General features: G+C 45.8%; 2 protein-coding genes across 5 annotated transcripts; one reads left to right on the top strand and one right to left on the bottom strand.

Moving 5' to 3' along the window:
* Positions 1-1,751: 1,751 nt before the first annotated feature.
* On the bottom strand, positions 1,752-6,085 carry cdc20 (cell division cycle 20 homolog). Its single transcript, XM_036554797.1, has 11 exons — positions 5,964-6,085; positions 5,326-5,529; positions 4,980-5,119; positions 4,807-4,903; positions 4,582-4,707; positions 3,600-3,796; positions 3,045-3,139; positions 2,653-2,875; positions 2,366-2,491; positions 2,168-2,285; positions 1,752-1,930 (listed from the first exon to the last, which is right to left on the bottom strand). Exons 2-11 carry the CDS (start codon positions 5,519-5,521, stop codon positions 1,752-1,754), a joined length of 1,497 nt encoding a protein of 498 aa, XP_036410690.1. The 5' UTR covers positions 5,522-5,529; positions 5,964-6,085.
* A 1,437-nt stretch (positions 6,086-7,522) lies between these two features.
* Positions 7,523-23,337, top strand: cc2d1b (coiled-coil and C2 domain containing 1B). 4 transcript variants are annotated; one of them, XM_036554503.1, is made up of 26 exons: positions 7,523-7,651; positions 8,423-8,545; positions 8,879-9,020; positions 9,383-9,486; positions 9,596-9,712; positions 10,301-10,438; positions 10,546-10,849; positions 11,366-11,490; positions 12,611-12,686; positions 13,360-13,455; positions 13,927-14,057; positions 14,149-14,221; positions 14,462-14,595; positions 14,679-14,817; positions 15,008-15,180; positions 15,283-15,408; positions 15,838-15,896; positions 16,680-16,796; positions 17,417-17,490; positions 17,669-17,727; positions 18,861-18,912; positions 19,226-19,325; positions 20,075-20,165; positions 20,503-20,625; positions 21,418-21,460; positions 21,551-23,337. In XM_036554503.1, the coding sequence occupies exons 2-25, from the start codon at positions 8,480-8,482 to the stop codon at positions 21,427-21,429; spliced, it is 2,631 nt and encodes an 876-aa protein (XP_036410396.1). In that variant the 5' UTR covers positions 7,523-7,651; positions 8,423-8,479; the 3' UTR covers positions 21,430-21,460; positions 21,551-23,337. The 4 variants fall into 4 exon arrangements, with proteins under 4 accessions (XP_036410396.1, XP_036410395.1, XP_036410394.1 ...); XM_036554502.1 differs by having other exon boundaries at positions 13,357-13,455; XM_036554501.1 differs by having other exon boundaries at positions 12,611-12,704.
* The last annotated feature ends 65 nt before the right edge of the window (positions 23,338-23,402 follow it).

The raw sequence follows: 23,402 nt of genomic DNA, 5'->3' as shown, positions 1-23,402 counted from the left end.
GTTGAGACACAGTGGATTTTTTTTTGTTGCTATTGTATGTAAGTTAAATTAAATGCCATGTTATTAATTGTGATGAATGCGATGAAATAAAACTAATTTTAAAGTAAGTAAGTGGCTGGCCGCATCACCTGTGGATTTATTTTAGCTCAAATGTTATTCTGGAATTGCAATAGATGGGTTTAACCCTTTCATGAACTTTAGACGTAGGCCGCAAGAACTTCCCCCTACTGCTTTAGATTCGTAAGTTCTTGCTCATGAGATTCATAGTTCTTGTCTTCTACATGTTGCCACGGTGATCACTTCCACAAGCATTTCTCATTGTTTTTCCAATGACAGCTTACAACGCATACGTCACCTAATACAAGAACATTTGGATTACATCAGTAAATTTCATGACGTAAACAGGAGGAAATTTACCATGGTGTAAAGATGGTGTCCCATTCTACCACTGAGGGGACAGGAGAAATTCAAAAATGGGAGAACAGAACTTGATTTATACTTTATGCAAGTAAGTAGATAAGACTGCCTTGCTGACTGTAGTCATCTTTTTAAATGTGCAGGTCAGTGCACTGTAGTTAACTTGCACACCACAACGCTTCTGTGCAAAGTGTAGCCATGCAATTCAGCCAGAGTATAATTGAGATGGAAAATATCAAGTAGCCAAACAACTTCTGCACTGTAAATTGAAATAGGACTGGTATAATCCCATTCCTCTCCAGGCAAGAAGTTTGTTGAAGTTTTAAGAGGGACTGGATGTTCAAGGTAAATCATGTTTAACTACTGGGTACATGGGTACTGCACAAATTTGTCAGAGTAGGTTACAGTGAGCACTCAAGCAATTGAGTAGAGTTGGGCTGTAGCAGCATTTCCCCAACCTCTCCTGGAGTACCCCTTGTCCTGCATGTTTTAGATCTCTCCCTGCGCCAACACAGCTGATTTAAATGATCACTTTGTTAAGCAGCTTCAGGAGTTCATAAGTTGATCATTTGAATCCCCTGTGCTGGAGCAGGGAGATCTAAAACATGCAGGACAAAAGGTACTCCAGGAGAGGTTGGGGAAATTCTGGGCTATAGCATAAACATGAGAAGCTGGCAAACAAGTCAAGAAGCAAATTCTGCCAGCAGAAGGAAACTTTTCCCATAAAATTTATTTCAAAAGGACATTAGAGTATGTTTGAGCTCAATTATCAAAATGTAGAGCAGGAAGGGTGAAGTATAGTCACAGAATGGATAAACTGACAAATTACTTTTGTTCATCAATTACAAACAAGCTCCTTTCATAAGAGTTTGCCCTGATAAGTGCCTGAGCATAAGATTCAATGTTTAGATGAGCTTTGGCATCTTCCATTGAGTGCAAGTTTGCTTCTTGCAGATTTGCCAGTGTTCAGCTTCAACTGGGGGACACATGAAGCATTACGTGATCAGTGGGAGAAATGAACAGGGCCAAGACAAGGACGATTTTAGGCATTTACTGGTACTTTTGGTTTATGCAACTGAATGTACAAGTACTGTCAAATGCCATACACAATAGGTTTTAAAATCGGGATTTGCGAAGGAGACCCATTCAGGTCATGTTAGCAGCCAGGGGTACACCAAGTGGATTTAAGGCCAAAAGTCAGTTACATCTAAAAATGTGTTACATAATCCTTTATTTCAACAAATTAAAAATCAACATTTCAATACATAAATTAATGTACAATCCCCCACCACCCCCCTCCCCCCAATCCCATCCCATCCCATAGTGTGGTCTAATTATCGAATTCCTTGGTGAATGATGCTGCTGGTGGACTTGGTCATCCGTTCCTTTGCCTTCTTTTTGACCGCATCCAGCTCGAAGCACTTCCACAGTCGAACGGTTTCATCAGCTGCGATTGAAGCCACGGTGGAAGAGTCTGGACTCATTGTCAGGTTTAAAACTCTGCCGTCATGCCCTGGGAATAAGAGGAGGGGGGAAGCCATGTCACAAAATCCCACCCAAAAAAGGTACAAGCGACAACAGTAGTGGAATTCCACATCTATGTGCCTGCACTTTTTGGATCACAAATCCCATCACTGCTCACACTGCTGAGAAATGCAAAAATCGCACATGCTATTCATTTAAATTGGCTACTATCCGATTACAGCCAAATTTAGCGATTTTAGTCCAGAACCTCAGTTTGGTCACTTACCCGAAAGCTCAGCCACTTTAGTCAATGAAGGGTATTTCCAGATAATCAAACTGTCCTGTGCGTACCCATGACCAGACACCAGCTCTTTGTAGTTTGGAGCAAACACCAATGAAGAAATCTGAAAAGCAAAGCAGATTTAGTTTCTGGCCACACACATGCGCACAAATGAGTTTGTGTTTAAGCGACACATTGCATTACCTGAGACTGGGTGTCAAGACTGCTAATGCAGGAGCCGGTATTGACGTTCCAGATGCGGATGTGTCTGTCACTGGTGCCCCCGCCTGATGCCATTATATTAGGCTGCCATGGGCACCAGGCTAGTGCCTGGGGGAGAAGAGGTTCACCATTAAAACAGGAGTGAAATGAATTCAGAGTAGGCAGTCCCATAATGTTTGGCCTGACCAAGTACTCTAAACTCAAGACGGTCGATTTTGTGAATGCAAATTTAAATGACTCATGTAATACGCTCAGATCCAAAGCCTTACCTTGACCGCCCCCTGGTGGTGTCTGAAGCAGTGAACGGCTGAAGCGCCTCCGTCCACCCCTGACCACACGAGCACCAGGTTGTCGTTGCCCCCGCTGGCCAGGTATTTCCCGTCGGGAGACCACTTGAGCCCACAGACTTCCTGAGTGTGGCCCGTCAGCGTGAAGATGTGGTGGTCGGCCACTCGGACGTCATGGTGATGGATCTGGCCAGATCTGGAGCCACTGAGAGGGACACATTGCTTTACTGAGAAGTTCCACAAGGGCCGTGGTTCAGCTTTCCGGGGACTGCAAAAATTCACAGCAAACCCCCACTGCCTCCCCAGACCCCAATTTCACTTGAGAGGTTGTCTTCACCCAGCTGCAAAGCACAGGAATCTGGGAAGCATCTTACCTGGACAGTATGTGGTTATTCCAGCTGAGAGCGCACACTCGGGCACTGTGGCTAGCCATGCTTCGCAGCCGTTTCTGGTTTTCCACATCCCACAGCTGATGACAATAGTGGCATTAAAATATTAATTTGCATCTGGTCTTAAAGGCTTCTTAATGCCTTAAAAGGCATGAGTCATCATTGCTACTCAACTCAAAGTAGTACAGTACAAGTACATCACAAATACTGAACAGATTAGGAGGCCATTGTATAGATGTGGCCCATGAGATATTCCCATTGCAGGGTCAGGCCAGGACGTGCCAAGGTTTGGCCGTACCTCTTATTGCACTGAGCCTCAAAAGGGCCCCTTTCTCAATCATCAAAACTGGAACTCATAGCACCCAAGGCTAATGGCTCTCCGGGGATTTAAAATGCATTATCCCAGAGCACAGTCCTTCCAGGAAAAAAAACGAACTAGGATAAGAACTGCATATCTTATCCTACCCAAGATTACAGAATATGGAAGCGTGTGGCATTCAAGCCATGAAATTTCAGCATTTCACAAAACATGAATGTTACCTGCACTTTGTGATCACTTGTACCTATTGCCAGGTAATTGCCCTCTTTGATCCAAGACACAGAACAGATGTAGTCTTCCTCCCTCTCCATCATCATCAATAAGGTGATGTCCCCTTGATTTGCATTCCACAGGTACACACTGTTGTGCAGCGCCACAGCCAAGAGGTTCTGACTGCTCCAGTCCATGTGGTTCAGGTCTGTGGACATGTACAAGACCATACAATGTAAAGCTGGGGGCACACACACCCGGTCAGAAGACAGTCAGTCAAGCTGCACTGATGGTTCAGCCAGCAAGGATCTACAGACAACCTGAGTGTGCTGGAACACCCAACTATGACTTAGACTCTGCCTAAAACTCAATTGCAGGTACATGGGGCAGGAAGGACTGAAGTAAAGGGAACTTGCATACTACACAAGCCCTTCAGAGGCTGAAAATATATTTAACCATCGCTCAAGCTTAAGATGCAAGTGTTCAGTGAAAAATGCAGACAAATGACAGCTTATTTCCTAATACGTTTTGAGTCTTGTGTGGAAAAAATTCTGCTTTTGCGTTTTTACAAGGGCGGTGCTCGAATGTGAGTGGGTGAGAACACATGCTGTGGTATTGGTAGTACAATTCAAATGGTTTCATTTGTGATTACTACATTTAAGGTATGCCTATAAAGAGAAAACTACCACATTCCAAAGATGGATTTCCATTTGTCTGGAGAAGTCTAGCACAAGTTCAAATCCCTCTTATCAAAATTGTTTGAACATAATTATTAAATGTTAAAACTAAGTGCTGCGCATAATAGGATGGGATCAAGGCCAGAAAATTTAGTTGGGAGGACAATTCAAAATCTGATTAGCCAGATAACATTGTGACACTGATCTACTACATAATGCTTTTTATGGAACATAATCACAGTTAAACACTAATGTCAAGGTTACTCAACCTCAAATTAAAGCAAAAAAAAAAAGCATCTGATGTGGACAGACTTACAGAAGTCATTCCTGAGATCAGGAGCATCTAGGATTCTGTCAGGTGCTGAGGAAATGTATCTGGTCTTTTTGGTAGAAACTGGAGTAGGAACTTGGCTGTAGAGGACTTTCAGGTTGTTCTGATAACCTGTTTGACAAAATTAGAAAATAAAAATCAAGGCACGATTTAGCACATCTCCAATGTAGAGGAATTTGAAGAGGAACACCAAAGAATCATAAGTGTTACCTTCAGGGGCGTTCAGGGGTTTTCCTCCCAAATGCAAGATCTTAGCCTCTTCGAGATCATAACCATTAAGGCTTACAGACCAGGCTTTCTGGTTCTCCTGAAAGAGAAGATTTTGTTTTAATCAACCATCAATGACAATAGACAAAACACAACACAAGTGTGTGGCTACTCACTGCTGATGCATTTGGGTCCATGGGCTCATTTTCCTTTGCCAGCAGGAAGCTGGCCACGTCCATCTGTTTGCTGTTCCTGGTGGGGATGAACCGATCCGCCCCTGCTTTGGATGGTGTGCACTGGGGTTTGCCATTCTTGCCTGCAGGACAAGATGTTCTCAGATCAGCTGACCAAAACCTACAACAATTACACCATCTTGTACATCAGCGCGTGAGGGGTAACATGTCGAAGCTTGTCCGTACACACGTGCAACCCTTCAGAGAAGCAATGTTGCAGCTGCTTCTTCGCTAGACTTGAACTCAGGTGTGCAACAGGATTTCGTGAAATGAATTGTGGTCCAGTTACCTGGAGTTTTGCTGGGCGTCTTGGACGCACTGAGTGATCTGTTGCCAGATTTCCCCGGCGTAAGCGCGCTGGTGTTGGCAGAGGTGGTCCCCGACGAGCTAGCTTTCCGCTGCCATCGCGGCATGGGTGCGTCTGTGATTGGCATGTCCAGCTTCAGAATGCTGTGCATGTCGTTCTCAAACACGAACTGGGCCATTTCGGTACCTGTATCGAAATAAAGGCAAGCTGAGTTTTCCCCTCTACCACTTAACTAGCGTTAAAGAAGCTCACTCATTCAGCTAATACTCCCCTTTACTAGTATCCAGTAAATTCTACCTACGAGTATTATACTCTGTCATTAGCTACTTGACTAAAGGTTATTGGCATTGTTTTCCACCATTCACACGTTTCCTGATTCGCACTCCAACGCTAACGTTGCAACGAGGAACTTTACAAATTTGTAAACTCGTAACCTAAGCACGGTAAGGTTTCATCAAAAAATGGCAAGCTATTCGTTTAGAGTCCGTTGCATGCAATAATTCAGCCCATCGACGGCTGCCAACTAACCTAAACCACGCATTCAACTTTGCAGCTAGTTCAAATTCAGGAGAAACTAGACTAGGTAGTAAACTGACTGCTGGCTAATTATAAACACCCACCCAAAACACAGCAGAAACTCTTAATCCGTGGGAAAGTGCAGTGCAGAGTCTTCAAAAATTAGTTTCCGAGCACGTCCTATTTCATTCAGTTTTGGTGGCGTTACACTGCACAAACTTCAATGTTGCCGTCCGTTTTCCAACAAAACTTCCCAGACTCATTCACTAACGGCTCACACGAAGACCATTTTTAAATGACCTCCTGCGCTGCTCTGATTGGTGCGTTCAAAATATGTTTCGTGGTTACCAGGGCAGCGTCTTACAATCCTTCATGCTGATTGGGTGTTCGTTTAGGACGGCGATTCATGCACCTTAGGGGCATGCGCTGAGCTCGCGTACCCCAAAAGACGTGATTTAAAAGTTTTGGTTGCCGGAAGTACTCATTCAAGTGGCGTGCCCTAATAGCACAAAATTTTGGAATGACAACTATCTAGCTAATCGTCGATGTTCACGAGCGAGCAAGTTTATTAATTTGTTCACTACAGCTTACCTAGTAGGCATAGAACAGGAGAATCTCAGTAGTTTATTATCTGGCATTAGTTATGCACATGCGAGTATCGTACGAATAAATTTGCTATAATTACACACCTTCGTCGCACAAACTGCAAGCTAGTAGGTCATCAATGAAGTAATTTGGCATGTTAGAAACTACAGTAAAACGTTCCACGAGGTGGCGCTCTGTCCAGAGTCGCCAGTGCGAGAGGCATCACGTGTAACGTTGATTTTGATTTGTTTGCCTAACTATTTGGAAGATACTCACATCCAGAGAGTCTAGCAAAAATGATACATACATCGATGTATTAAATGGGTGGCATGGGAGCAAAAAATGGGGGGGGGGGGGGTCGTCATGTGGCTGTAGAACACACAAACAACCAGAGGTTGCTGAGTAAGAGTTTGATTGGGGGTGTATGTTTTGATATTTAAGATCTTATGAATTTAAGAACTAGTCATGCCCTGGATTGCCACCTAAGAGCACCAGGCAACTGAATGTGACACAAGTAGTAACCAGAAGTTAGTGAAAGTTTATAAGACAAGATGTGACATGGAAAGAATGAACTATTTGGAGAAGCTGAAATGGTCTGGTGGCACTGACAGAAATACAGCCTGAGGTGCAGTAGTCCATTATGGGACAGGACAAACAGCTTGGTACAGGTGGTAGTGAAAATCAGAGATGTTCTTGTAACGTGAGGATGCATCTGCTGGACCCAGGACATCAGAGCAAGATGGCCTGTGAGTATCTTCACATCCAGAATGACAGAGTGGTACTTTGCAATATGGGAGGAGAACAGAACAGATTATAGAATTATTACTGTATATATTTACCACACATAGATGAAAACAAGCACACCATTAGGAAATGATAAACAAAACTCTGAGTAAATTACTGATGCGTGTATAATGTATAGTGCATTAAAGAAAAAAAACACACAAATTCGTACCCAGGACATGGCAGAGTTCTGTGCTTAGCGCGTGTTGTTTAAGATTTTTTTTTTGCATGACGTCACACACACACTTTCGGCGTCTTTGTTAGTCACATGATGAGGTCCGAGTTGTCCGTCAAGTTTCTCGCGAGTCACACCGTTAATGTCATTTGCGAATCACATGTTTTCGAGTAGGGCTGTGTTCACATTGCCTTGGACACCGCGCAGGATTTGCATTGCCCCGACAAGGAAATACAACTAGCTGGCCTGGTGGGTTATATCTGTAGCTGTTACCGGACACTGTAACAAATGTTCATCTGCACTCTATCTGCTATCTGTAAATATGTTTCTGTAAGCTAGCTACCCTACCTAGCCAGCAAACCAAATGGATTTTTAGGATTTGTTATTGATCATAGCTAGATGGCAAGGCCAGCGAGCTGGCCACCGGGGATAGTTACCTTAATAGCTAAAATAACCAATACGTTTTCCATAGCAGTTTGCTTATTGTTATTTCCGTGTTGTTGCCATCAAGGTAAACATGTATGTTCGCTAACTCAAGATGGCTACTGCCTGCTAAATAGAGAACGTTAGCTAAATGATGTGAAGCAGGTAGCCAACCATGAGTTTATTCAGCTGTAAATCCTTTATTATCTAGCTAGGTACCAGCTTACATTTCTGTCTGTCAAGAGTACCTATATAGTTAACCAACGAACGTTAATTTGAATGTGTATTAAGTGATGAACGTTAGCTACTTAAATTGAGATTGCTTATCAGGTCGCTAATGTTAGCGTAACACAGAACGGCGTTTACGTTAAATAACATTAGCTAGCAAACGCAATCCGAAGGGAATTTGCTGGCGATCTGACATCATTGATCAGCGTAATTATAGCTAAGTGGCTTGCTGGATAGGTCAACGTAATAGCGGACAGATCCGCTTCACACCATCTTTTCGCGCTGTTTCCTGCATTTGTAAGTAAATGGTAGCACCGGTATTAGCCAACCAGTGAGCTAATTGTCTCTTGCTTTTGCCTTTTCCTCCAGATCATTTTGGCACAGGCCTTTTTATCTGGCTGTTGAGCCAGTCTGCTATTGAGCGACATGTTGGGCAGAAAAAACAAGAGGGCACCCATGCCCAAAGGCCAAGGGGCCGCAGCGGCAAAACAGGTGGGTGTTAGCCAGACTGCTACCTAGCAATATACGGAAGTCGTTATTCAAAACGCTCGGAACTAAGTACTGATAACTATGTAAATTGATTTTATGATTATCTGCAGCACCCTTGGATTAAAAAGGCACTCAGACTCAGAGCACAGGCGAGTCACTTGCTGAGGATGTTATTTTCCCGTTGAACGAGCTCTCAGTGAACCTTCACTGGTTAAAAATGTAGTCGATCACATTCAGTGCATCTTCACTTCATAAAGCAACATGAGTGAAAGGTTGCCGCAGTGGATGACAGTGTGTTGTGACTGTGTGTTGTTCCCCTGGAAACCGCGCGTGCAGATGGGGCTGTTCATGGACTTCAACCCCGAGGAGATGATGGACATGGAGGGGAATTTTGACGACCCGGACCTGGAGGCAGAGTTTGCTGCTATTGTGGGAACTAAAACGTCTGCAGGTGGCAGGTCAAAACCGAAAGGAAAGAGTGAGTGGACAAGAGCTGTTTATCCACAAGAAAATTATATTATGCCTATCCATCAGCGCAATTGCCCCTCTGCTTATTCCTGAGCCGATATCTGTAAGGACTAAGAGGTAAACTGAAGTTTGAGTGTTGGTGTCCCTATGCAGTGATATATCATAGTCTTTACGGTAGTGTGCTTCAGCACTGGCATGCCTGAATCTCAGGAGATTCAGTGAGGCTGTTGTTAGATTGTGTTGCCATGCCTCATCTTACAGTGATACCCTAGTTGTATAAATGGCTTACAGTGTGTGTAAGGTTCTACTTTGAAAGAATTTAGATTCAGTCTTATAAGGATAGCATAAAGCGTAAATGAATACACCTTGCAGCCCCTCTACCAATGGAAGATATAGAGAAAATGGCAGCAGAATGCATGAAGGAGGACTATAATGAGGAGGAGGATGAAGATCTTGAAAATGACGAAGACTTATTGGTGAGTGTTTTTATCTTCATCAGTGTGCTTTATAGTCAAGTCAGTACGTTACTGAAACATGTTGCAGCATGCACACATTTTTGGTTTTTTTTTTTGTTTTTTTTACCAGGCTGAGCTACAGGAAGTGGTGGGTGAGGAAGAAGCTGAGGATGAGGGGATAGAATCGCCCTCCTGCCCCATCTCCTCGGAGGTGTCCCCAGCAGAAACACCCGAATCACCACAGAAGGTATGAACTGTGACTCCCTGCTTACTCATAAGGTGGACCCAGGTCTTTCCACTTACATTATGGAAGTATTCTCTCAAAGTACTGTAAGATTTAGAGACCCAGTAAAGGTTAGCTGGGTCATAGCACTAATAGTGTCGGCCAGGGTGCGAAATGAGGCCCTACAGCATGGAAAGTCAGAGAGGGTGGACTTTGGGGATGGAAAATACAACTACAATTTTCTTTCTGAGCTGCGTGCTCTACCAGGCTGGCAGTCCTAGATGAATGAGCTCCTTGTTCGGCTTTTTTGTTTTTTTGAAGCGCTACCCACATGTCGTTTTCTGTTTTTAACTTGGTATAAATCTGGGTACGGCTATTTTGTGGCACTGTACAGCACACAGCACACAGTCCATTAGGAAGTCCTTGAGGAAGCACATCTGTGACATCAGGGAGACCAAAGCAGTTGAAATGTTCTGCATCAGGCATGCAGTTTGCCTGGAGTAAATCTTGTATACATAGCGCGTCGTCATGAGAGACTGCAGCGAGGGGGTTTATGCTCTTGGCATGAACCTGCTCCTTATCCCACTGTGTCCCTATTTGTCCTCCACACAGGAAGTGAAAGTCAGCTCCACCCCTGGCAGTCTGCAGCACACGCTGGAGGAAAGGATAGGCATGTACAAGGCCGCGATCGCAAACGCCAAAGCGTCAGGGGAGTCGTCCAAAGCGAGGAGATATGAGAGAGGCCTGAAGGTGGGTGGAACTATAAGGAGAGAAGCCATGGTGACTGACAGGAAGAGCGAGCACCACGGGGCTTGGGAAAAGTGCACTCACCTGGCATGTCCCCTTTTTCCACGCAGACGCTTGAGACGATGCTCGGCTCGGTGAAGAAAGGGCGGAAGATTGACGAGGGGGAGATCCCTCCGCCGGTGGCGTGCGGGGCCCCCAGTGCCCCTTCGGCTGCACCCGGACCCGCACCTGAGCCTGAGCCCCAGTCGGTACCTACAGAGGAGCCGGGGGAGACTCCCGGGCAGGTACAGGCCGCCTCCCCAGAGACCGGGCCTAGCAGCGAGGAGGTCTCCTCCACCTTAGCTACGCCTGACGTGAGCAGCCTTGCCTCACTAGAGGAGACCAGTGAAGAGAAGGTTGCAGAACCCCAAGCAGGCAAGTTTGGATGTGGGTCTCACCCAGACCCTCTCACCCAGGACACCCTGGGGGTGGGTCATGGCAGATCAAGGGAATATTTTACAGACCCTCCATAGCCCTAATTTAGGTCTAATTCCTCAGTTGTGGTGATGTTGAAAGTTGAAAGCCTATAAATATGACACCGTTGTGATAAAATATTGTGATGTATTGTCATTGACAGTAGATATTCACTAAGCTTAAATGTGGTATGGATTGAGAAAAATTCCTTCATTACATTACATTACATTATTGGTATTTAGCAGATGCTCTTATCCAGAGTGACTTAGGTTATTTTTTTTTAACATATTATTCATTTATACAGCTGGATATTTACTGAGGTGATTGTGGATTAAGTACCTTGTCCAGGGGTACAACAGCAGTGCCCCAGCGGGGAATCGAACCCATTGACATCTTGTGTAAGCCTTCCTTTGTATTCCTGTGCATGAATGTGAGAGTGTGTTGTCATTTATTTATTTTGTCTCGCTGAATCCACAGTCAGCGAGCAAAAGGCTACCAAAGCCATGCTGGTAGGCCGGCAGAAGGAGTACAAGCTGGCGGCCATGAAAGCAAAGCAGGAAGGAGACCTAGAGGGGGCCAAGCTCTTCCTGAAGACCAGCAAGGTAAAGCAAATGTTTTCAGTGGAGCTTTATTGCACTGCAGGTGATTTGGGGAGCACTCCAGGAAAGTAAGAGTGATTTATTGACCCCACTGATCACTGATCTTTATAGAGATAATGGAGATTAGTGTCTGTTTGATGGAGATGGTTGTTGTAGTACATCACAAATTAATCACTGGTGATTGAATTAGGCTTATGATTCAGTTTCTCCAAAACTAATCACAGACAGTAGTTTCTGCCACTTTCTAATTTGCTCACCACTGGATCTTTCTGTTGCTCATTCAACTTCAATGGATACGCTTCTCTGCTTTTGTGCTGGAAGTTACTCTTGATAAGAGCATCTGCTAAACGTATGTAATGTAATTTCAGTCTCAAATTCAGATCTAAGCAGCTTTCACATGACACTCAGTACCAAGTACCAAGGCAACAAAATGGTAAAATTTTTTACCAACCTTTGTGTGAGACAGTGCAATCATGTCAGCATTTGGGTTCCCTGATCCTTCCAGTGAAGCACATAGATCTTGTTGCCTTTATACTTTCATATCCACAAACAGCTGAAAGGAATTCCGTTTCTCTTTCATTCCACATGTGGCTTCACTGCTCACTTTACTGGTTTTGCCTATTTAACATAGTCTAACCTGACACAAGCAAGGATCTCTGCTTCCTCCTGCTTATGAATAAACATACTTGGCCTCATTAGCCCCAGCTGAGTTCCAGCTGTGAGCTATGTGGATAATTAAGGTGTTGCATCCACCTATCAAGATGTCAAACTACGGCATCATTGTGCAGTTACTGTTCATTGTGGCTATGAAGCAGTAATGTTTCTTGTAAAAGCTTGTCTGAAGAACCTGAGATACCACTGTGAATTAGCTTCATTAGAAGACGAAAAATTGATAATCACTGCTGAATGTCGGTCACATATTCTCAATAAACGTTGGTGGCGGATGGGATCGGGGGCTTGGTTTTGGATGTCACGCATAGCTAAACTACACACCGAATCGAAGTTAGGGCCATTGTTTGCAGCTTTTCCCGTGGCTCAACTCCAAATATCGGCAGAATTATCTGAAGTATGCTAAGCATGTAGGAGGTAAACAAGAGCCCTGTTGTACTGTGTTTTGGTCCAGAAATTTGATGCAGTTATCGAAGCGCTGGAGAACGGACAGCCCATTGACCTGAGCAACATGCCCCCACCTCCCGGAGGTACGGATCAGAAATTGGGTCAGTCCATGATACAGACATTGTATTCTGCAGGTAGACAGGGTTTTTTTTTCTCCAGAACCACTTGCCACTCATAATTAGTTTTAGTGTTTCAGGAAACCTGTTTATAGCATGCTTCAGAGTAGTCATTTAAAGCTTTTTTTGCCCCTTAGGTGTATTTAGCCGTTGACAAAATGTCAAGAGCCGCTCAAAGTTTGTGGGACAGCAAGGTGAAGTAACATTCCAGGAGTATTATCAGCTAAACTAACACTGGTTAGCAAGCTTGTCACCACTGCAGTTAAAATACCTGCACAAGCACTCAACTCACAGTGGTCAACGTGGCACACCTTCAGCTAATGTTGACTTTTGCTTTCGAAGCGTGTCAAGACATCCTGGCTAGGATCAGTTGTCTAAACTACAGCCATCTTATGGTATATGCCTGGTATAATGTTCCTAGCTTGATTACTGTCTGTGTCGCTGGTAATGAGGGTTTCTTGAGAAAAGAGACTCTGGACAATGTAGTTACTTCTCCACCGAGCTTGTTGCGCTGTTTTTCAGAGTTGCATTGTGTAATGTTATACTGTGTAAGCAGGACAAGTTCACGAAATGACTGATAAGGTTCTATTCTATCATTTAAGAATGCGTGCCCTTATCTCTCCCAACTTTTTCCCAGCAGTGAAGGTCCAGGGGACCATGCCCTCTCCCAGCCCAGCGAAGGAGGCCCCGCCCAGACAGCCCGCGGAATCCACACCTCCTGCCTCCGTCGTACCAGGTGACCCTCTCTTCTGCACCTCTGCTCTTACAGTGGGAGAATGGCAGCACTGCACAGGGGCAAGGCTGCCCGTGTGGATATGGCTGTAGCTTGAAGAATCATACCTTCTGTCTCTCCCACTTTCTCTCCCTCTGCCTCTCACGCTCTCTCTTCCTCTGTCTTTCCTTCTCTCTGTCCCTCGTCTATCCCACACTCTGTCCCTCTATCTCACCCGCTCTCTGCCCTTTTCTTCTGCTCTCTCTTCCTCTCTCTCCCACTCTCTCTCTGTCCATTTCTCATGCCCTCCCCCCCGCTCCCCCCCTTTCTGTTCATTTCTCCTGCTCTCTTCCTCTCCCTCTCTCTCACGCCATCTCTCCCACTCTTTCTCACGCCATCTCTCCCACTCTCTCTCCCACTCTTTCTCACGCCATCTCTCCCACTCTCTCTTCCACTCTCTCTCACTCCATCTCTCCCGCTCTCTCTCCCCCTCAGCCGCCCCCCCTCAGCCCAAGGACGTCCTGGAGGCCCTGGAGCAAAGGCTGGCCAAGTACCAGGAAGCCTGCGCCCAGGCCAAAGCCAGCGGGGACGACCGCAAGGCCCGCATGCATGACCGCATAGCCAAGGTAAGGCCTGCTCAGACATTCATAGGCCAAACGCAGGGTTGTTGGGGGAGGGGGTTATTGTAGGCTCATCCTCTGACCTCCGTCTCCACAGCAATATCAGAGCGCCATCCGTGCACACAAAGCAGGTCGAGCTGTCAACTATGAGGAGCTACCTGTCCCGCCAGGTGAGAACCGGTACCGCACAGAGCGTTTCACATTCTTGTTGTATCATTTTCTGCCTCAAAGGTACTCATTTATAATCCTTGTTAGTCCACTTAAAGGGAATGGTTTTTGCTAAAGAGTAATACTTTAGGCCAAAGAATCAATGATTTATACAGACCTTTGTTTTGCCCATTTTTGTGTGAGTGTGCTTGCTGATTGGTAGTCTCCAGGTGAGCATCAGTGCTGATTGGCTCTCCCTGCAGGGTTCCCTCCAATCCCTGGTCACGCAGGGGCAGGAGCAGAGCAGGGCTTCGCCGCAGTGTTGGAGGCTGCCAACAAGCTGGCCTCCGACGAGGTGCAGGAGGCAGGAGATGAGGAAGAGGAGGAGGCTGAAGAGGTGGGAAGTCTCTCCTTTCGTAGTCTTTCTCGTTGTAAATGCTTTCGTATCTACCACCTTTAACTCGGTCACTCTCGGCACAGCCCCCACAGAGAAAACCGCCAGTTGCACCAAAGCCCAAGAAACCCACCCTGGCTGTGCCGCCCACAGTACAGGATCACAAGCCGACCCCCTCGCCCTCTCCGGAGAGGCATGCCAAAAAGGAGGGCCTCTCTCCCACAGGTCAGTCTTGCCACTCCCCTAAGGGGAACAGCAGGGGGGCTGTTGGAAAGCTCCTACTTCAGTGTGACAGGCTCGATCGGAGCGTTAGCAGTGTGTGTGAATCTGGCCCTCGGCGGGCAGCTCAGAGGACAGCTTCTGAGCACAGCACTGTGTAATGGTGGATAATTTCCCTTTTCCTGGTTCCTCACAGCCCAGCAGCAGGTGGACTTCCTGGAGGGCCGCAGGAAGCAGTACATGAAGGCGGCCCTGCAGGCCAAACAGAGGAACGACATGGAGCAGGCCAAGCAGTTCCTGCGCACCGCCAAGGGCTTCGAGCCCATGATCGAGGCCGCCAAGGGCGGGAAGCCGGTCGACATCTCCAAGGTAGGCGCCACCTTTGGCTGACCCTGTAACACGCCGAGACCAAAGGGAGGTGAATGTAACAAACGGACTCCATCACTCTCGAGGTTGACTGTTTCCCTCCAGGTGCCGTCTCCTCCCGGGGACGAAGACGACGACTTTATCCTTGTGCACCACAAAGACATTCAGATGTCTGAGAAGGCCGAGGAGGTTTACTCCCAGCTGGCCAAGCTGCTGAAGGAACAGTACGAGGTGAGGCAGAAGTAGCCAGCCACCTGAGTGGCACTGTTTAAGGCCATTAAAGAGCTGTCTAAATCGGCATTATATGAGAACAGCGAGACAGAAATCACACTGGCATGCTGTGCACATCATAATGCTTGACAGCAGATCAACAAAGCAGATTTAAAGATTTAAACAACAAAATAGCCACGGATGACAGTAGCAGGAAGCAGAAACTTAATGCCCCCTGGAATGGGTTGAAAAATGTCATCCTTGTGTAGGTGTATGTACAAAATTTTTCTGTTGAAGCATCTCTCATGAAACCAAACACAGAAGTACATGATCAAATACTAATTTATTTAGAAATGCTTTCCTGTACTGCAGTAAAAACTACTGCGTTGTTAACCTAAGAACCTTTCCATCTGACTGTGAGTGGATTGCTGCTTCTCTTTTCCTTCTCAGAAATGCATGACGTACTCCAAGCAGTTCACACACCTTGGAAACATCAAAGAGACCACTAAGTAAGCATAAGCCCCGCCTTCCCTTGGTGCATGGGTGCAGAGGGAGGGCTCTCATTGGACGGGGCCGAGATGGTGGGATGGACTCAACAGGGGTGAAAGGTGGCCTGGGAGAAGAGGTGGCATGCCGTGATCTTTGCCAGGGCTTTACTGACAAAAGTCAGGTTTTCATCTGGCAATGAAACAGCATGGCCTAAAGTGCAGAAAGACCCCAATCATACAGTTTAAGTACGCCTCACAGGGGCGGGCAGTGTAGCGTAGTGGTAAGGAGCAAGGCTCGTAACCGCAAAGCTGCTGGTTCGACTCCCTACTGGGGCACTTCTGCTTTACCTTTTGGCAAGGTACTTAACCCACAATTGCCTCAGTTAACATCTAGCTCTATAAATGGATAAAACTGTAACCTACGTAACTCGCTCTGGATAAGAGCGTCTGCTAAATGACAGTAATGTAATGCAATCTCCCCTGCAAGAACAGGGAATACCCAGCAGTAAAAACAGTTGTTTTGGAACTTTATCTTGAACGGCGTGCTCTGCAGCATATTGCGCGCTCCCGGGTATTGGCACAGTTACATTTGCATCCTAGTAAAACCCGGCTGCTTTGCTGTTGCTGAATTATTCAGGTTGGGTGAGAGTTCCACGGGCCCCAGGCAGGCTCTTCGGGGCAGCAGCGTCATGCCTGCACTGCCTACTCGTCTGCCAGAGCCCTGAGGCAAAAACAGCACGGCCAAGGAGGGAGCGAGCTTTCGTTGTCATCCCTCTCTTTTTTTTTTTTTTTCCCCTCCCCCAGGTTCGAGAAGATGGCGGAGAGCTGCAAGAAGAACCTGGAGATCCTGAAGCTGGCACAGGCGCAGGGGCTGGACCCCCCCAAGCACCGCTTCGAGGAGAGGACCTATAGCACCGTCAGGTGGGCCTCAGGGCTGGCGGATCATTGGCCGCTTTTACAGTCTGCCAGAGGCTATTCTGAGCTGGTGTGTCCCCTGACTCTCGCTCACAGTGTGCGGTTTAGATTCGGTGATTTTGTTTATTCTGGTGTAAACACAGCAGCTTAATGGATCCAGTCAGTGTAAAAGTTTGGGGGGAAAAAGCAGCATTTTATCATAAATGATAAAAACAATTCAGGAAGTACTCTTGCACTGTGTCTTTTCTGTTTCTGTGTCTTTCTGGTCTAATCTGACTGCTCCCATGTGAAAGATTGCTGATGTACTCCAGTGAGAGGATAAATTCGTAGCAGCAGTACTCTCAATTTACAACTTTATGCTTAACGTCAGTAAAGCGATTAACTTGACACCTCTCTGTCCTCTCCTCCCTCTCCCTCTCCCACTCCCTCTCTTTCCTTTTCTCCCATTCCCTCTCTCACCACCCTTTTCATCCCTCCTTCTCCCCCATCTCCCTTTCTTTTTTTTTCTTTACCCCCTCTGTTTCACTCTCTTTCTATCTCCCTCTCCCTCCTTCCCTCTCTTTCACTCCTTCTCCCCCCTCCTCCCTTCTTCCCTCCTTGCCTGCCCCCCCCCCCCCCCCCGGTAGGATCTTCCCAGAGCTCAGCAGCACAGAGATGGTGGTGGTTATAGTGAAAGGGATGAACCTCCCTGCCCCACACGGTGAGCGGTTTTTTTTCCGTATCCTCACAACGGTATCACTAACAGATAACCCTGCTCTTATCGTCCCTCAGAAAGTCACAGGGATTTGTTAAGCAAACGATATCTGACAGCAAGCAGTCCTACTGCCGTTGGGCAATCAGAGCAGATGCTGACAGCCTCTGTTACTCTCGTTCCACAGGTATAGCCACAAATGACCTGGATGCCTTTGTCAGGTTTGAATTCCCTTACCCCAGCTCGGTGAGTGCCAGATACGCATTTGATCCTTGTTGAATCTACTTATATGAGAACAGAACAGCCCAAAGGTTGCAGAATCATAGTAAATGGTCAAATTGTTGGCCGTTAACTTTGTAAAACTTAGTAAACTTAGTAATGTGTATTCAGGGGATACATGATGCCTCAATATAAACCAAGTGACAGACAAATGAAGACAGATCAGTGAAAATGCGTCACGCATTTGAAAGCACTACCATTTATATGCTAAACCTTTCCCTTTTCTGTCTGGTGGCTGGGGGGGGGGTGATACTTAGTACATGGATTTGTTACACTAGGATTAACCAGTTAGCTGGAGCAGAAACAGATGTTTAGTGAAGCTTGTGTTTCATTAAGAAGTGGAAATTTCAAATGTAAAATGAATGAGTGAAAAATGAATGTTAAGTAATTTTGGATTTCCAAAAGCAGTGCAGTATTTTAGAAAGGCACTCATATCCCGCAGGATGAGAAAGGAAAGCAAAGATTCATCACCAATGAATGTAGAGCCGAATGAAGCTCGGTGTGAAGTCAGAGGCATAGCCTTATCAGCTACGCAGATCAAGGACACAGTGAACCATCTATAGCAGCAAAGGCGCTGCGCGCTCATCGCATATGTTGATCTCAATGCATGAATTCGTCTCTAAAAACTATGCAGTCTGTGCCTTCCAGCATGGTACGCATGGTGTACAGCCTGCAGGCGTTTATTTTATTAGAAATGGAAGGACCTTTACGGTTTCTCTCAAGGAAGTAGTGAAAAATTTACTCAAAAGTATGCGTTTGGATTCTGTGAGCATTCAGTATCTCTTGGTGGGAGTCTTTACATAACATGGCATTCGTTACATTTCGTAAATTACATCACAGTCATTCAGCTCTTATCGAGAGCGACTTATAGAGTCGGTTACAGTTTTATCCATTTATACAGCTGGATATTTACTGGGGCAGTTGTGGGTTAAGTACCTTGCCCAAGGGTGTAACGGTAGTGCCCCAGCAGGGAATCGAACCAGCAGCCTTTCAGTTACAAGCCCTCCTCCTTACCTCTACACCACACTGCTTCTTACGTCCTGTTATTTGAAACCTGCTTTAGAATGGATTTGCCGTTAATTTCTGTTTCCATTTCCCAGGAGCAACCGCAGAAGCATAAAACTAATGTCATCAAGAACACCAACTGTCCAGGTAAAGTGTGACTGTTTTGTTTCCATGTTGTTGTCCAGGTAAAGTTGTATTGCTGTTGCTTGGTGCTGTCCAGGTTGGAGCTGACTGCACTGTTGTAGTGTGTTAGGGTGATAATGGTCTGCATAATCACTGTTCAGTATCTGCTGTGTAAGCTGTTTTGTATCAGTGCTGCTGATGTGTGTTGGGTGTCCCCACGAGCAGCATCTTGCTGAGGTCTGTCAGTCAACCGGCTGTTGTGTGCATTGAGCTGCAGTGTGTCAAATATTCTCTTAAACTGTGGTGAAGTAGCTGACCTGGATCTGTTTCCTACCAGAGTACAACCAGAGCTTTACACTGACCATCAACCGTAACCACCGCGGCTTTCGGAGGGTCATCCAGTCCAAAGGCCTGAAACTGGAGGTGCTGCATAAAGGGTGAGTCACCAAAGCACGTCTGCGCTTCACCCATTTTCACACACGTGCATGCACACAGACACCATTACCATACCATACCATTGGGCAATAAACCCCATCACTCAGTAAACCAATACTGTGGTGTAGCTCTCAATTTTCTACTTCACTGATCATATATAGGTTGCACTCAGTGCTCATTTCTGCACTGTATTTTTTTTACTTTACTGTCTTAATGCTGCTGTGACAAGTGAATTTCCCCGCTGTGGGATCAGTAAAGCCTTATCTTATCTCTTATCTTAGACACAGATACGCGTGTACATATGTTTTACTCATGCACACACGCTCGCAAACATGCATTCACTCATACGTGCATGAACACACGCACACATACACACTCTCGTCCGCACACATACACATGCATGCATGCACACAGACATGCACACTCACACACACACACATACACATGCATGCATGCACACAGACATGCACATACACACTCAGCTCTTTGTGGTGTGGGGAACCACATGAGCAGTTTCCTGTTCCCTCTGCAGCGCATACTGATGGCCCATTCCACAGCACTTGTTGGGGCCTCCATTGTTTCACACCTGGCCCTTGAATCCCATTCACACATTATGACAACTGCTGTCATGTGAGTCCACAGCAGTCTGAAAAGTAAAGTTACCGCAGACTGCCACATTTCCAGCTTGTGGACGGTCCTTGGTAGTTTTCAAGGCGTTACAATGAGTGACATCACTCCTGGTGTTTGACAGGGGGTTCCTCCGGAGTGACAAGCCCCTGGGAACAGCTCACCTGAAGCTGGAGAAACTGGATACGGAGAGTGAAGTGCGGGAGATTGTGGAGGTGAGACAGGAAAGATGCTGGGTTAACTGTTAATATCCCTGTGCTTGCCTTTAGAGCATGTTTAGGGGTTTTTCAAACTTCTTCCCAACATTTCTAAGGTAAGCAAATGCTGTATCTGCCCAGCTTTCTTCTGCTCAACAGCTGGGATATTTACAAAGATTTATCTAGTATCTAGTAGTAACACTGTTCTCAACTTTCAGAGTGTAAGATCACATCTTCTGCCACCTAAATCTTCTTCTGTAGCATTGGCTACAGTACTTCCTTGACTGTACGGTTTTAACAGTCCGACAGGCTTTAAAAGGCAGTGTCTCTGCAGTGACCGAATCTGTTTGACCAGGTGATCGACGGGCGGAAGGCCACCGGTGGGCGCCTGGAGGTGAGGGTGCGTCTCCGAGAGCCACTGAGTGGACAGGACCTCCAGACTACCACAGAGCGCTGGCTGGTCCTGGATCAGCCTCAGGTAAGTGCCCCACCCCCTACACTTCATAAGTGTTATTCTGACAAAAGTCTTCTACTCCACCTCAGAACAGTGTTTGGTCTTGGATCAACCCCAGGTAGGAGCCACATATCACACCAGTTTCACTTCATCCATTTAAAAGTCTATACCTTATAATCCACTGTAGTGTACTTGGCTTTTGTCAGAATGCACAAGTTAACTTGTGGTAGGGATTGAATAGTGTTATGCTTACACTTACTGATCTGGGAGTGTTGTGAATCTGGTCTGACATTGTTGCTTGTTTAAATTGAATGGATACACTCATGTTCTAATGTGCTGGAGGTCGCTCTGGATAAGAGCGTCTGCTAAATGCATGTAGTGTAAATGTAATGTTATAATTCTGGGTATTCACTGAGGCAATTCTGGTTTAGTACCCAAGGGTAGAACAGCAGTAGCACATCTGGGAACTGAACTGGCAACTTTTTGGTTATGAGCTGGTTTCTTGCTCCTTACAGAAACACCCACATTCTTCCCCTACATAAGCAATCCAGGATCAGCTTACCAATCCTTTCCCAGAACTCTGGCTATTATGTGACAAAACCTGAAACTGATCTAGCATCAGCTCTGGGAAGGAAGAATCTCCGGTATTTCACAGTACACTCTTTGTTCTTGCATCCACCAGAGGGCAGTGTCTGGTCCCAGAAGCGGCGAAAGGCCTGGCCTCCAATGTACTGACGCTCCCTCTCTCCTCTCTGTTGGTGGGACACCTCTCCTCTGACACGGCCATCCTAACACTGCTCTCCTTCTGTGTTGCAGGTTGTTCTGTAAAGGATGCCTTAAGTACAGAACGTCTTACACGGTATGTGTCATTCCTTCCTTTTTGCAAGGCGATCCTCACACCAAGTAAAGCAGCACCAAGAAAATGGACCCTTTTTTTTTTTACTTCCAGGTAGAGAGGATGCAGAGGAGGAAGACTGAGAGGATTAGTTGGCATATGCTGAGAGTGGGGCTGCTAGTTGTTGCTAGAATGTGTGCCATCACACAGGGTTTCCTTACTACTTCCTGTACAAAGAAACACAGAAAAGAGTTCCTGTTCGCAGCGCTGGGACACAGATGGAAGAGGCATTCCCATGCCTGGGAAGAGCTTCAGAACTTGTCTCGAGCTGAGGTTTGGGATCAGGTCTGAAAGGAGGCAATGTAGGATTCTAGGGGCCTCATACAAAGGTCCCGTCTTTCTAGCCATTTCAAGTTAGCCATTACATCCTACCAAGGGGTTTTAGTGAGCTGAAGTGAATGTGATACGCACCTATGCACTAATACCAAAGTTATCACTGTTGCTGTAGTGCGGCGATGTTAAAAAAAAATGCCTGCGCATTAAAGCTGACTTGAGCTGCCAAACCGGTAATACACTCAGAGCTCTGTAGACTATTAATTATGTTAGTAATGCCGTAATGCTATGCAAGTTCAATTTCTCTCTACACTATTTCCTAGATTTTGTAATAGAATGTTTGTTAGTGTATCCTGTAAGTCCATGTTTAATCTGTATATTGTTGATGTTACATAAATTTCACTGTTGTGTTCACTGGTGCTTCACCTCAACCAGACCAACCCACTGATGATTTGCATGGAATTGATTTTCCGTCAGTGGAACCATTTTGTACACTGTAGCCAAAACACAGCCACTATGTAATGAAAACTATGTTCTACTGGGATGTTACCTTTCAGAGAGACTAGGATGAACAGCCTGGCTGAGATTTCATATTGAAGCGTTTGATAGGCTACCTAAATTATTGTGGCATCAGGGAAAATTCTTAAGTAGGAGTTCTTCTGTATTCAGTTTTATTAGCATTCATGATAAAGGCCTAGATGATCGCAAGTAATATCCCTCCCCTTGTGGCTATTTTGTGGTAGGGCATCTACCAGTCCATCTACCAATATGGACTAAATATCAATACATCTGTCGTACCCTTACTGTAATCCAAATTATTGGAACAGGTCCTGAATGAGCTGGAAATATCTAAAGGCACTTTTTAAAAATAGATTTGTGACTGTTTAAAGACACTGCAAATATTCTAAATGATTTAGTTAAAATTGTTTAATTTTAAGTACCATAAACCCCAGCATTACAGGGAATGCTATTGGTTAGCAATAAATACGCCATTTCCAATGGAAGTTTTATTTCTGTATATTTCAGTACATAACAGCCTGTGAGTTAAACCTAACTGCCAGTATTGGAATGTTTTATTGCCTCTTGATTTTAAGGTTTGTTGTACTTTAAAAGTTTATTTCATGTTCATATTTAGCACGTTACCAACATCAAAGCCTTTGATTTTTTTTTTTTTGTTTTTTTGTTAAAGTGCTGGCCTTATGGTTGCGAGGGTCAGAGGCGATCGTGTGCAGGGATTGTCAGGCGGTTCAATCCTCAGTTGGGTGAAGCACATTGTGTTCTCCGTACTCACCCCTATGTAATATACAGGTCCACCCCACTGTAAATGTGTTGCTGCTGCAGAGCAGATAGCAGCCGCAGCTGTGGGCCATCGGAGGACGGCCAGCCCCCCAGCTGATCCCCGTGTTTACAGCGTCTGAACGCAGACCGCTGCCTGAACGCAGACGGCCGTCTGACCGCAGACCGCACCCTGGCTCCCTGCTCGTCAGCTCCGCGTTCTTACTGCACAGGAACAATGCTGCTGAACCCCTCCAACGGCCTTGACACTTTTGTCTGTCAATATACTGTATACTGGCTTGGATTTAAAATACCCGTTACAATAAAAAGGTAAACGTTTCGATGCGTGTGTGTGTGT

Source organism: Megalops cyprinoides, chromosome 20 (assembly GCF_013368585.1).
Source record: "Megalops cyprinoides isolate fMegCyp1 chromosome 20, fMegCyp1.pri, whole genome shotgun sequence".
In the NCBI taxonomy this organism is placed as follows: domain Eukaryota; kingdom Metazoa; phylum Chordata; class Actinopteri; order Elopiformes; family Megalopidae; genus Megalops; species Megalops cyprinoides.
The sequence above is the reverse complement of the archived record's forward strand: the minus strand, read 5'-3'. Positions and strand labels throughout refer to the sequence as shown.